Source organism: Orcinus orca, chromosome 1 (genome assembly GCF_937001465.1).
Source record: "Orcinus orca chromosome 1, mOrcOrc1.1, whole genome shotgun sequence".
Lineage (NCBI taxonomy): Eukaryota > Metazoa > Chordata > Mammalia > Artiodactyla > Delphinidae > Orcinus > Orcinus orca.
The window spans coordinates 211,683,727-211,697,135 of record NC_064559.1 but is presented as its reverse complement, the minus strand read 5'-3'; the positions used below and the strand labels follow the sequence as shown (position 1 = coordinate 211,697,135).

The following is a 13,409-nucleotide window of genomic DNA, read 5'->3' as shown; positions in this document are numbered from 1 at the left end:
AGATCTGCATCTGTAGCCTCTCAGAGGTGAACCGCCTCTCAGAGCAGCGGATTTTAAGTTGCGTCTTCTGCTGGGACACATCAGAGTGAGGGGCAGGAAGCCACAAAGGAAAGGGCCCTGGAGGGGGCGACCCCACCGGCACTGCTGTATCCTGCTCACTGCTGCTCCGCCCCCAGCATGACCCGCAGAGCCACAGGAGGACACGGCTCTGGGGACAGTGCCCGGTCCCTCCTGAGACACAGCGACCATCTGGTGTGCGTAGCAGTGGGCTGCCGCGTCCACGGTCGGGTGACACCAGCCACTGGGAAATGCAGGCAAGCTGTGTGGCTCCGTGGGCTTCCTGGGACTGTTTGTCCACACTGGCCACTGTCCCTCAGGACCCCCAGCCTGTGCGGCCACCAGGCATCTCAGCAGCACCAGATACGTGGCCCATGGCCAGGCCAGCATCCCATGTAAACCCCAGACTCCTGCTTCTAGATGGTCACGTGCAGCCTGCAGTAGGAGCCTTCTGGTGGGATGTGTGGTTGGTGAGGACAGGGGGGCCTGAGTGAGTGCGCTGCACACTGGACACGGGCCCCGCCCTCCTGAGCATGGACCCCAGGGGACGCCACTCGCCCGGAGGGAGCTGAGCCTGGGGGCAGCAGCGCGCGCTCTGCTGAGGACCCCACCCCCAGCCTGAGGGACGAGGGCCCCTCACCAGCTCCCTGGCCTTGCCTCGGGCTGGTCACCAACCCGGAACCACCAGGAAGGCTCTCGGCTGACCCACATGCCCCGTCGCCGGAGTGCTCCCGCCACAGTTTCGAGGTGCTCTAGGGCTGTCCGGGGGTTGTGCTGGGCTGGTCACCTGGGCGGTGGGTCCGTGTCCAGCAGTCAGAGAGGCTTCCAGTAGCATCGTGATCTGCCCTGAAAATTCGGAGCACCCCATGCTCCCCCCCAAATCTGGGGGCTGCCTGGTTTGTTTCAAGGTCTGTTGCTCTAAGCTCCTTTTTTAAAGTGTATTTTCTTCGCCTTGTCAGAGCCCTCAAGATGCTCCATTGCCATAGAAACTGAGCTCATTAAAGTTCCCTGCAGCCGTCCTAATTATAGAATTCCAAAGACAAGCGGAGAGCTGCTTTGAGGGTGTCGTTCAGGCTGAGAAGGTATAGGAGCGGCTCAGCAGACGGGGCCACGAGGGCCCACTGTCGTTCCCGCTCTATGTCCGTCCAGAGCACAGGCGCCGTGGAGGCGACCGGACACCTCAAGGTGCCCCGCAGGCTCTGACTTCGAGCAACTCTGACTCCGAAGTCGAGCCTCCTGACCCACCAGGATTCCGGGTGGAGCAGCTGCGGGGTCAGCCGGAGCCGCCCCCCAGGGCCCGCTTCCCATGGAGGCCTTGCCAGCCCACCCGGCTGAGCTTCCGGACCGTTTACCACTGAGATCAGCCAAATGGGAAGGTGGACACTCAGGGCCCGCGGTGGGTGCAGCGGGCGGTGGGACGGGTCATCCCCAGAGCGCCCGCCCCGGGATGCGCTCTGCACATGCGCGTTCCCTGAGAACGTGTGTCCTTTTCTTTTTCACACTGTGTCGGAGCAATGCTAACCGAGGGGAGACTGCAGGCAGGTTACACAGGAGCTCTCTGAACTGTCTTTGCAACTTTCTGTACATCTGAAATTACTTCAGAACAAAAACTCTGTTTAAAAAAATATATATATTTTTAAATGCAGGATGCCCTGCTGTCCCTTGTGGTTCCTTGTGAGTCACCTGGGCACTGCTTTCCAGGTGGCAACGTGGGTGTGGATTGGAGACCACAGGGGCTCCCCCGCCTCTGCCGGAAGTGATGCCAGGGTGTGGAGCCGGGCTGTGCACTGCCAGGGTCTCTGACGGCACCTTCCTGTCTCTGCCTGGGGTGGGGAGTGATGGAAAGTCCACCTGAGAGTTCATGGGAGTCAGTTCTCCAGACGAGAATAAACAGGACGTGTGTGTAGAGAGAGTGTTCACTGTGAGGGATTCGTTCACATGTCACGGAGGCTGCAGGCTGGGTGCAGGAAGAGCCACTGCCGTAGTTCAGGTCCGAAGTCCATCTGCTGCAGGACTTCCTCTCGCTGGGGGACGTCAGCCTTGGGGTCTCTTCAGGCCTTCGCCTGATCGGACGAGGCCCACCCTCATTGGTTTAAACGTTCATTTCATCCAGAAACATCCTCACAGAAACATCCAGAATAATGTTTGACCACAGATCTGGGCACCGTGGCCCAACGCAGCTAACACATGAAATTAACCACCACATTCCCCTCCTTGCCAAGAGGCATCTCCGGAAACCATGCTCAGTCTCTAGTTAAAGACAACAGCACGGTCACACCTCTGCCCGACATTGCACGGCGGTCCTGTGTGCGCAGGACATGCACTGACCCTTCCCCCAGGAGGGCTGGTCGTCGGGAGGGGCCTAGAGGATGTGGCCCCCTCCTGCCTGCTCACCACTTTACTCCCTAGTTCCCCTCCCTTAACTTACACATCTGCAACTTCTGTGGCCTGGGAGCAGTGTCACATCAGTGCCGTGGCTCTCTGAGGCAGCCCTGCTGGTCGGTGTTCTGCCATGGGTGTGAAGCGCACGTCCACAGGCGCTGCTCCCCGCTGGTCAGGGTGCGAGCCGGTGGGGGCGTGGATGTGGGCCCCTGCGGCGGGGTCGCATGCAGCGGCCGGGGCCTTTCTGTGCAGACTCAGAGCTCTGTGTTTCTATTAAAATCTGAAGCTAGTTTATAACCATGTCGTTGCTGCCTCGGGCCCCCCCTCTGCGTTTCTACAGTTCTGATCGTACATCGTTCACTGCAGCACTCGAGGCACTTCAAGAGCATGGGACTCACGTGTGTTATAAAACAACGGAGCGGACACGCGCGCCCTTAGCAGCCGACCCGCCCAGCGCAGACCCACTGCTTCTGCTCCTCCACGGACCAGAAGGATTTCATCTCACACCTGCGCATCCTGAAACGACACACTGTCCGTTTTGCTTATTTTTTAGTTTGGTAACAAGGGCATCATTTCACAGAGCCCGCTTTATGGACGTCAGTACGTCACTTCATATTGATTTCTTATTTGGTTTGATTTTGGGAGATGCGTCTGGGCTGCTGAGCACAGCTCAAGTCAGGTTACGGCCGACGGGTCCTCCTGAACGGCCACGCCCGCAGGTCACTTGTCCTCTTGCCGATGGGCCTGGGCGTCCGCAACCACCCTTTGCCGGCTGCGAGCTCACGTGTGAGGTCCCTCGGGCCTTGGTCTCGGAGCAGTGCAATTGCTGGGTCCCGGGGAAGCACGCGTCCTCTCGACAGTCAGTTTTGGCCCCGGTTTCGCCCGTGTCTCGGAGGACAGGCGACTTCCGATGGCTCTGGTCCTTGACGGTATTTGCCGTTGCGGAGGCTTGTCTTTCGTTGACGCTTCTGCTGCTCTTTCCTCGCTGATCTGTGGAAGCACCTCCCGCATCCCGAATCGCTAACCTGTCTCTTGGTGCGGCTGATAATGGAGACGGGTTTGTCGGCCTCTCGGGCGGCCTCTGGATGGACATGCGTCCTCCCCTCACGGTACTCAGGTGTGTCCCTCTCCTCTTTGGGCCGGTGCTTTTTTGTCGCTTTGCCTCTCGTGGTGCGTCCTTATCTTTTGAGGCCGCGGCTTGTGTGTGGAGTGAGGCAGGCGTCCGGTCTGCGTGGGCTGCCCTCACGATACCTGGATGGGGGCGGAGACCACAGGAGCTCACTTCCCAGGGTCTGGAGGCTGGACGGCTGAGGCCCAGGTGCCAACAGGGTCGGTGCCTGGTGAGGACACTTGGCTCGCTCGCCGCCTCCCCGGTGTCCTCCCGCCCTGGAGACCGAGCTCGAGTGTCTCCTCTTCTTGCGAGGATGCTAATCCCGTCAGGGGCCCTACGCTCTGACCACTAACCTCCATTGCTTCCTTAGGGGCCCCACCTCCAAATACAGTCACATGGGGGCTGGGGGTAGGGCTTCCACATGTGATCTGTGAGGGCACGTAGCAGCAGGGCTCCAGGCTTCTCTCTGTGGACGGCGGGGCATCGCCCGCCTTCCTTCAGTCCTGCTCCGTGCCCAGGGGTCAGCAGGGCTCCATCCTGTCCCCTCGCTGAGCTTTCCGGCCTGCTGGGGGCTCCCTGGTACCCTTGGCCTCTGCTAGGACATCCTTGAGTCTCTCATTTCGGGTGGCTTTGCTCAGATTTGAAGGGTATCCGGTGGGCTGCATTTTCAGGCTTTCACACGGCGCGTGTGTGAGCGCAGGAAGGAGCCGGAGTCTCGTGCCACCGCGTCCCCGGCTGAGAGCCCGGCTCCCTCTGTGTCTGTGTCACTCGGTGCCTCATGCCTCCGTCTGCGGGGACAGCCAGGGGGTGTGTGCGCCACACGCGGGGACGTTAGCGGGAACCTGCCGGGGGCCAGGCTTCCCCCAAATCAGGCCGGGAGGGCCGCACCCTGTCACCTGGGCAGGGGTCCTGGGGCGTCACCAGGGACCCCTCGGAGCCCAGGGCAGATGGGCTGGGGGGTGAGGACGCTACCTCTGGCCGGCACTGTTCTGTCTGGGTGTCGGCTTCTCAGTTTCCCACTTCGTCTCCCATGTAACGGGAGAGAAGCCGGTTTTGCAGTCACTGTGACCTGGTTTCGGCAGGTTCCAGCCAGAGCTGTAATTTGCTTGTTTTAAAAACATTCTGTTACGGTTTCCACGTCAGTATATTCCTGGCACTTCCCTGACTTCTCATGAAAGTCGCCTTCACTACAGAGCTTTGTAAAGGCACAAAGCTTCCCGTTGTATCCTGAGTATTTTGTTTTCACATACTTTCAAAGTGTTTTGAAGGAGCAAAGTTGGAAACATTTTTGAGGAAGAATAAAACCAGCGGTTCTGGTTATACGTTCAGCTCCACGTTTTTAACGAGCAGCCTCCTTCCTCAGGAGTTTGAATTATCGAATGCAGGTTGTGAAAGCGACGGTTTGGGTAACTTTCAATTCAACATTAGTGTCCGGTTGGTTTGGCTTTACTTCTGTCCCTAGATTTGCTCTTCAAACGGGAGCCCGGGACGGAGGGGGCGGGATGGTGCTGGCTGGACGGACGCCCGTCTCGGGCTGACCGTGGACTCCCCGGCGGCCAGGGTCCCTCTGAGGACGGTTGGGCGTGCACGTCCAGGGGGCCCTTGGCCCGTCGGAGCCTGTCCCTGTGTGGAGAGGGGCCTGGTTTTCACGCCCGGAGGGAAGGGGGTGGAAAGGAAACACGTGGGAGGCCACACGGGCCCCGATGTCTTCACAGCCTGACCCTCCGCGGAGGGCAGCTCTCGCGGCATATCCAGGGGCATCGAGGGGAGGTCGACCCCGGGATCGTGTGAGGAGTGGCTGTGGGGACGCAGGCGTGTCAGCTCGGCGGGTGGCCTGTCCCCACCGCACCGCACGTGGCGGAGCTGGGCTTGTGGGCCACTAGGCTGTTTCTTTTACCCCTTTCTGCTGTTCTTTCCAGAATCCATCTACCGCCGTGGAGCCAGAAGATGGCGGAAGCTGTACCGCGCCAACGGCCACCTCTTCCAAGCCAAGCGCTTTAACAGGGTGAGTTGCTGTCGAGGCCGCCGAGATGCCCCCACTCCCCCCCGCCAGAGGAGGTGCCGGGCTCTGCCCTGCGCACAGGCGAGGCCTCGAGCCGCTTCCACAGCCACTGTCCCTGGATGACAACGAGCCCTTTACGAAGCTCCCTGAGCCCGGGAAGGTGCCAGCTCAGTGCCAGCTCGGGCCTTTCTGATGAACTCGGCCTGTGTGTCCCTGTTTCGGGATCCCCTGTCCAGGCGCTGTGGCTCCGTGGTCCCGCCTGCCTGCGTGCATTCAGAAGGGACGCAGATTTGTCCCGTTACCGGGATGCGTGTGTTACCCCACAGTGTCCCCGTTGGTCCCAGGGGTGTCCTGCGAAGCCCAGAGCCCGAGACAGCCCTCCAGCCCCCGGCCCGCAGGCCCCGCTGTCCGGCCCGCTCCGAAGGCGCTTTAGCCGAGCATCTGGTGTTGCTCCTCGTGCTGCCCTGTGTCCTGCGGAAACCATGGGGCTCGCGAGGCTGTGTAGCCGTCCCGCTGGCAGGTGGGTGGGGAGGCACCTGCAGGTGTCCCCATGGCCGGCGACCACGCGCCCCAGGGCTGCCGGCACAAAGCACCACAAACTGGATGCTTCGCCGTCCATTCTCTCGCCGTCTGGAGCGCAAGCCAAGGTGGGGCGGGGCCGCTCGCCTCCCGCCGCTCTAGGAGGGTCCTTCTTCCTGTGTAGCTTCTGGGGTTGCTGGCGGTCCTCGGAGCTCCTGGGCTGGGAGCTCAGCCCTCCAGCCTCTGCCGCCTGCTCTCTGTCTCTGCTCCCCAAGGACGCCCGTCACGATTAGGACCCAGTCTGACCTCATTTTAGCTTAACTAACTGCACCTACAAAGATACTTTTCCACCTAAGGTTCTGGGTGGACCTGAGTCTGGGGGGACACCACGGAGTCCAGTACAGCAGCCGAGCGCCCGCTGACCTGGGGACCCCCGCACGCGCTGAGCGCTCTGCCCCCCCGCCCCCCCCCCCCCACGTGGCGTGCCCCCTCTGTGCCCCTCACAGCCCCGTGTGTGCCACCTCCCGCCAGGCACAGCACTCTGCCCTGAAGGTTGTGCCCGCACCTGGCACACGGGAGGCGCACACGACACAGTGGGTTATCGTTTACTGTAATGGATGACTGGGGAAGAGGCAGCGGGGGAGCCCTGGGCGCCATGTTGGGTGTAAAGAAGGGACGCGGCGTGTCTGTCGGGAATGAGAAGGGCCCCGGGAGCCTTGGCAACGTTGGGAGGGCACGGGGTCCTCGGGACATCGATGCTGTGGGGAGGTCGGGCGTTGCCGAGTGCTGGCAGAGGGCTGGGGTGCGGGAGTGATGGGCCTGGCCGACGGGTGTGGACGTGAGACTTTGCAGTGAACCACCCAGACGGACCGGGTGAAGCCTGGAGAAATGGGAACGTCCAGCCCCGTGACGCGAGGCCCCCACTGCCCACCCTCCCGTGTTTATTTAAAAAACGGACGACCAGCCAGCTTGTGGCCGGTGGCTTCTCTTCCTGTGCATCTGGGCACCGGCTTGGTTCTGCCAGAGAGGGTCTCAGGCAGACGGGATGGGCCACCCTTCAGGACATCAGAGAACTGCTTCCCTTCATGACAAATTGACTCACGGGCCCAGGACGAAACCCACCCACCCGGCAAGGCCGCCGGAGGGGCCTGGCCGCTACCTCCCTGCAGGTTCTCCGAGGAAAACCCATTTCTCTGATGGCAGGGTGCAGAGCCTGGCACTCCTCCTGCCGCACCCTCCCCAAACTCTGTGGGCAAAGGCTTCTCCTCAAGGAGGAGGGGAACTCAGCGGCGGGGGGGCGGTACCCACTCCAGCCCCGTCCCCACCCGCTCTCCCCGAGCGCCAAGCGGCTTTTCACAGACACCAGGCCGAGGAGGGAGCCGACCCCAAGACCCCCAACAACTTTTAACCAGCCCCGCCATTCACAGATGGGGAGGCGGGCGTGTCGCCATTTGTCACCAGGCACAGTTCCCACCAGGGTCCTTGGGCTGCACGTCTGAGGCCGCACCATCCACCAGTGTTCATTATGGGGCCGCGAGGCCACCCCGCGTGTCTCAGGAGCTCCACGCCTGGCTCTGCGGGCTCAGCCAGATTCCCAGGGACAAGCGCATAAAGGAGGCCACTGCCCTCCTTTGCTGGTGACGCAGGGATGGAGGCAAGGGCTGTCGGCCTCACTGGTGACCCAGGGACGGAGGCAAGGGCTGTCGGCTTCACTGGTGACCCAGGGATGGAGGCAAGGGCTGTCGGCCTCACTGGTGACCCGGGGACGGAGGCAAGGGCTGTCGGCCTCACTGGTGACCCAGGGACGGAGGCAAGGGCTGTCAGCCTCACTGGTGACCCAGGGACGGAGGCAAGGGCTGTCGGCCTCACTGGTGACCCAGGGACGGAGGCAAGGGCTGTCGGCCTCACTGGCCCGAGCTCCCTGCCTGGAGCTGTCTCTGCACTGGACACAACTGAGCTTCTCGAGCAGAGAGGAAGGCTCCGATGGGGACTCATGGGGGCGCAGGGGCAGCGTCCAGCCCACAACGGGAGGCCCTGAGGCCCTCAGCCCCGGGGCCGTTGGTCTGAGCAGCTGGAACAGGGCTGAGGCAGCGAGCAGGTATTTCAGGCTTTGTGGGCCGTGCAGCCTCTGTCACGACAGCCGGGCCCTGACTCGGCCATTGCTGTTGCCGTGTGAAAGCAGCCCCGGACGCTGGTGACTGAAGCCTGAGCGAGGAGCCGCCTCGGCAGCGTGTAAGGGGCTTAAAATACTTGCACCCATTAGTCTACTAAGTCACGTGATCTTTCTGAGACGTGAAGCTTGGGTGTTAAGTTTTATTTATTATCATTATTGGGTTTTTTTGGCCGCAGCTCGCGGGATCTTAGTTCCCCGACCAGGGATTGAACCCGGGCCGTGGCAGCGAGAGCGCCGAGTCAACCACGGGCCGCCAGGGAAGTCCCTAAGTTTTATTAGTTAGTGGCGCGTTTCTTGAAACGTTGATAATTCAAATCTAGTTTTGAAATAAAGAGCCTTTGGCAACATTGTGGCTGCCCCTCCTGGGGGGGTGCCTGCACGTGGCCTCGGTGCGACTGACGGGTGCTGGAACCCGGCAAACTCAGCTGCCCTTGATCCCCCGTTGTCCTGGCCTGGACCCTGGCGAGGGTGGCTCTGTAGGAAGAGGGATCTTGGTTAATTCGCGAAGATACCAGGTGGCTGTGGGTTTGCCCCTAAACATGATCCAGGCATTGTTCGATGGTGTTCTGGAGAAAGCGAAACACATTTAGCACATGGTATAAAAAGACGTGGATTTTTGTAATGGTTCCATGAACGGTGAGCGGTCCTCAGAGATGCCGCCCCTTCCCTGAACCCCGAGTTTACTCACCAGCACTCACCCTCCTCGGGCAGAGGTGCCAAGGCTGGCGTTAAACTGGATTGGCCCGAGTCGGAGGTCTGGGGGGTGGCCCTCTGTCCAGCCCCCCGTCTGGCCCTTGCTGCCGCATCTCAGGCCGTTCCCAGAGGGAGTCCCACAGCCCGTGTTGGCCTCCTCGTGGAAGGGATGGTTCCAGCAACGTGGGGGACTTGGGTACATCCTTCTCTTTCCTGTTACCGAAGTTGAAAGCAGGGGGGCGCGCGGGCGCACGCGTGTGGACTTGTCTTCAGCAAACCTTTATTGGGCACCCACTGTGTGCCGGGCACTGTCCCAGGTGCTGACCACATGGCCGTGACTGAGACGTATGCGCTCTGTGTATGGGGAGGGGGCTCCTTCCTGGTGGGAGATCGGCTTCTCGGTGCCCGCTGGCCGCCAGAGCCCGTCCTGCGCCTCAGGCCCGCACCTTGTGAGGGTTCGCTCTGTTTCCTAAATGAGCTGCATTGCGTGGCTGGTACCGTGTATCCTTTCTGTTCTCCAGGAGTAATTTGAGACTCTCTCAAAAGAAAGAAATTTGTTAAAAAAAAAAAAAGGCAAAAGAGGGTAAAACGCGAAAACAAGTTATGGCTGGAAAAAAACTAAGTGGGGAACCTGTCGACGTGCGGACACCACGGAACTGCGAAGATGACTTTGGACGCCGAGTGGTGGGCGGGTGACCAGACTTCTGCACACGCTCACCTCCACGCATTTTGTGACATTCCAAAAACTTCTCCAAACAAGCCAAAAATGATCATGAATTTCAGGTGTTTAGAACCAAGAAGAATAAAAATTGACCATTTAAAATCTTTTAAAACGCTGAGAAAAATGCCAAGATAATTGCATGGAGCCCCAGAGCAGCTCAGAATCCTGACACGTCCTGACACCAGGCAGGGTCGCTTCTGTGGTCGTCGTGTAGGTGGGTGTTTGGACGAGGGTCAGGCAGCCGGCTCTCCCACCCGCTTCTCACCTGGGTCCCTCCACCCACAGGGGGACCCTCGGCTGTTCTGAGCGCAGCCTGGTAGGAGCTACGACTCCCACTCCAGGCCCTGCGAGCAGGGGGGGCGCTGCCCGTGGAGGGGTCTCCTCACCCCTGCCTGCCGGGGCCTCCCCTTTTCCCTCACAAGGAGCAGAGCCCCAGTGCCCTCCTTGGGGCCTTCGGTTCCCCCAACCTTGGGACGGAGCTGCCGAGCCTGGGCGGGGGCCTGGTGCCGGTTGGATGAGGCGACGGGGCCACCTCCCGCCCCAGCTGCGCGTCGTGACGGTGCAGCATGTCCGCGGCGTGGCGGGGCCCCCGGGGGCACCGGGCCCAGCTGACAGCGGCTGTTCTCGTCCCGTGCAGAGAGCGTACTGTGGCCAGTGCAGTGAAAGGATATGGGGCCTCGCCAGGCAGGGCTACAGGTGCATCAACTGCAAACTGCTGGTCCATAAGCGCTGCCACGTCCTCGTCCCGCTGAGCTGCGACAGGCATATGGTGAGTGGGGGCCGGCACAGCCTGGGCGGGTGTCCACACTGCCCCAGGGGCCCTCGGCCTCCTTCTGTCCAGGCGGGGCCCTGACATCGTCCCTGCCACCCGCGAGAGAGAGGAGGGGGCTCCCGTGGGCTGCAGGGTGACGGCCCAGGTCCGCGGTCCGGGTCGGGCCCTCTTCCTGAGCCCTGGGAGCCCCCGGCACTCTTGGGGGCCGCAGGGTCCACCAGTAGGGAGCCTCCTTGATTGTGACGTCAGCCGTGGAACCCGGAGCTGGGGCCTGACTGCAGCCGACGCGTGATGGGGGCTGGGGGCGGGAGAGAGGAGTCAGCGTCACTGTGTAAATACACGCGCTTTTAAAGCACCTGCCGGGAAGGTCGCGGCCCGAGGGGCTGAGCGGTCACCTCGGCCTGTGGACTCACAGGTGACTTCAGTGCTCGTCCTCCCGTGTTCAGTGCGATGATGTAACAGTTGAGTGATACGTGTGTTACAGCGTGTGTTGCATAACAGGTGACTCACAAGTCTCCGGAAGCTCCGTCGTGGCGCCCGCCGGGTCACTGTGTTGCCGTCTCTCTGCAGGATTCTGTCATGCCTTCCCAGGAGCCTGCAGTGGACGACAAGAGTGACGACGTGGACCTTCCTTCTGAGGAGACGGATGGAAGTAGGGGCTGCTCGCCCCGCCCCCCGGGAACACCCGCCCGCCTCCCCTTCCCCCGGGGCACCCTTTTAGATCCTCTCCTCTCACCAGGGGCCAGTACCTGGGAGCATGTCCCATGCTCGCTGTGGGACTGGGGAGGGCTCTCAGGGTCCCCTCGTCCGGTCAGAAGTGGGCGGGGCGGCCTTCCCTGGGCGCCCACGTCTCTGTGTGCTGCTGCCTGGGGAGCCCGGGGCGGGGTTGCCCTCTGTGCCGACTTCGGACGTTCTAAGAGGCACGTAGCGCAGCGGGCACCATGGATACCCATGTCTGTGGAAAGGCCTGCAGTGCGCACGGCAGGCTACTGTGTAGTTCTTGAGTTTTAGTGGATTGTTTTTCTTTTTTCTTTCTTTCTTTCTCTCTTTTTTTTTTTGGTTGGGGAGAGACTTTTTTTAATGCTAAGAAGCATTCAGAGAGTGACTCTGAATACCTGTTGGACTGATGGCCCAGCTCTGAGCTTCTGCAGTTCTGTGCACCGTTACAGGGGTGTGCAAGGGCCCTAGCCCTCGTTTGATAAATGAGTTCCATCCCCTGGGATGACAGGAGGCCACGGAGCATAAAACCCTTAGCACAGCACCTCATGTAAAGGAGACCCGTAAGAAGTACCCGCCCACCCAGCCAGCCATCTGCGTACCATGAGAACAAAGACCGGAAAGCTAGACACCAGAATCTTACGATCCGTCACTTCAGAAGAATCACTAGGGAAACTTGTCACAGAGGCAGGTTCCCAGCCCCAGAGGTTCAGAGTCAGCAGGTCTGGGTGGGGCCCAGGAAGCTGCATTTTCTTAAGTCTCTAGTTGAGTCAGAGTGGCTGCCAGGCCTTCACCCTGAGCACTGGCTGGCCTGGCAGCCTGGCCTGGGCCACTGTGTCTCCACAGAGGGGCAAGGGCCGTGGGGGCCTCAGGCCGCGTCCCCGGCAACGCCTGTAACACCGCCTTCTTCTTCCTCTCTTCACTAGTTGCTTATATTTCTTCAACCCGGAAACATGATAACATTGAAGATGAACCTGAGGTGAGTGCAGACGGCTCATCGGTATTTCCAGCGTCCTGTTTACAGGTGCTTTAGCTCATTTCTGGGCCAGTCGTGGAAACTCGAATGTGAACGAGGAGGGTTGGGGGGAGCACGGCCTTGCGGCATCGGGGATCGCGCACACTGAGGCTTCCAGGGCAGAGGTCTGGGAGGTCTTCCAGACATTTAGCACAGAGGTGCTCTCTGTACAGCCGAATGGGCAGAGAGCAAGTGAACGTGGCAGCACGTGAGCCGTTGCTGAATCTCAGAGGTGAGCATGTGGTGCTCATTGTACGTACTCTTTCACCGATGCAGAACTGGGCGTGAGGGGTCATTGGCTGAGTCTGTGTGAGCCCAAGCTGCAGGCCTGGTCTGAGCCCGGGTCAGGGGACCCCTCTGACCTCAGGATCCTCTTCTGTCAAGTGTGGATAATGATTGCGCCTTTCCGTGAGGGTACACTGAGAGCATTGTGTAAACGCTTAGCACCATGCCCGGCGCACGGGAAGCTTTCCGCGGCACTGACTGCCGGCGCGGCCGTTTCCACATCAGTACCGGTGGCTCAGGCCATCACGGTGGGCCACAAGGGGCACCCGTGACCTCCACAAAGGAAACCCCGTGTTCTTGTGCTTTGAGAGAAAGCGGGAAGGCTGGCCTCTGGGGCGTGGGCTCACTCTGACCTGGCTGTCACGCCCACTCCAGCACCCAGGTTCTTACATTTTCTGCGGCCGTCCCCCTCCCCCGTGGCGGGAGTCCCCGTCTCTGGGACTCAGTGCCTTGTGTGGCAGGGACGTTGGCGCCCACAGGCAGCTCTCGCGGGCCCTCTGGTTTGCGGGGATGGAGTGTCCGGGGTCGGGGAGTCGGCCTGTCGGGCGGCAGTGAAGGAGAGGTGGCGAGGAGGGGGGAGATGACAGCTCCGGGAACAGGCCCTGCCTCCTCCACAGCTGGGTCTCACCAGGGGCACATCCGTTATGAAGCCCCAGAGGCTGCTGCCCCAAAGGTTCTTGGGGGCCCAATCCTGGCACCGTCTTCTGCTGCGGGTGAGGCCTTCCCACGTCCTCTCCACCCAGACAGCACAGCGGGTCCAGGGCTGCAGTTTTAGTCAAAGTTTATTTGCATAAAAGCCTGCCTTTATTTTCTGTGTGTGCTTTCCACACTACCCAGCAGCTCTGCAATTCTCAGCAGACGCTGAGTGTCCTACAGTGTAACCCGGCTCTGACACCATCGACCGGGGAACAGATCCCCCAGGTCGGGGGCTCAGTCCCACGAGACGGACCCCTCCTCCCACT

The 13,409-nt window shown here is 61.0% G+C and overlaps 1 protein-coding gene across 7 annotated transcripts in view; it reads left to right on the top strand.

Annotated features, from left to right (window-relative positions):
- The window catches only part of PRKCZ (protein kinase C zeta), a 98,336-nt gene that overhangs the window by 61,008 nt on the left and 23,919 nt on the right, over positions 1-13,409 (top strand). For 5 of the 7 annotated variants that reach the window (XM_049700534.1, XM_049700533.1, XM_049700550.1 and 2 more), the window contains 4 exons: positions 5,470-5,555; positions 10,296-10,427; positions 10,932-11,082; positions 12,074-12,126. In XM_049700534.1, the coding sequence (XP_049556491.1) occupies positions 5,470-5,555; positions 10,296-10,427; positions 10,932-11,082; positions 12,074-12,126 (422 nt within the window). The remainder of the gene's footprint in view (positions 1-5,469; positions 5,556-10,295; positions 10,428-10,931; positions 11,083-12,073; positions 12,127-13,409) is intronic. The other 2 variants (XM_004272296.3, XM_049700545.1) reach the window with 1 other exon arrangement.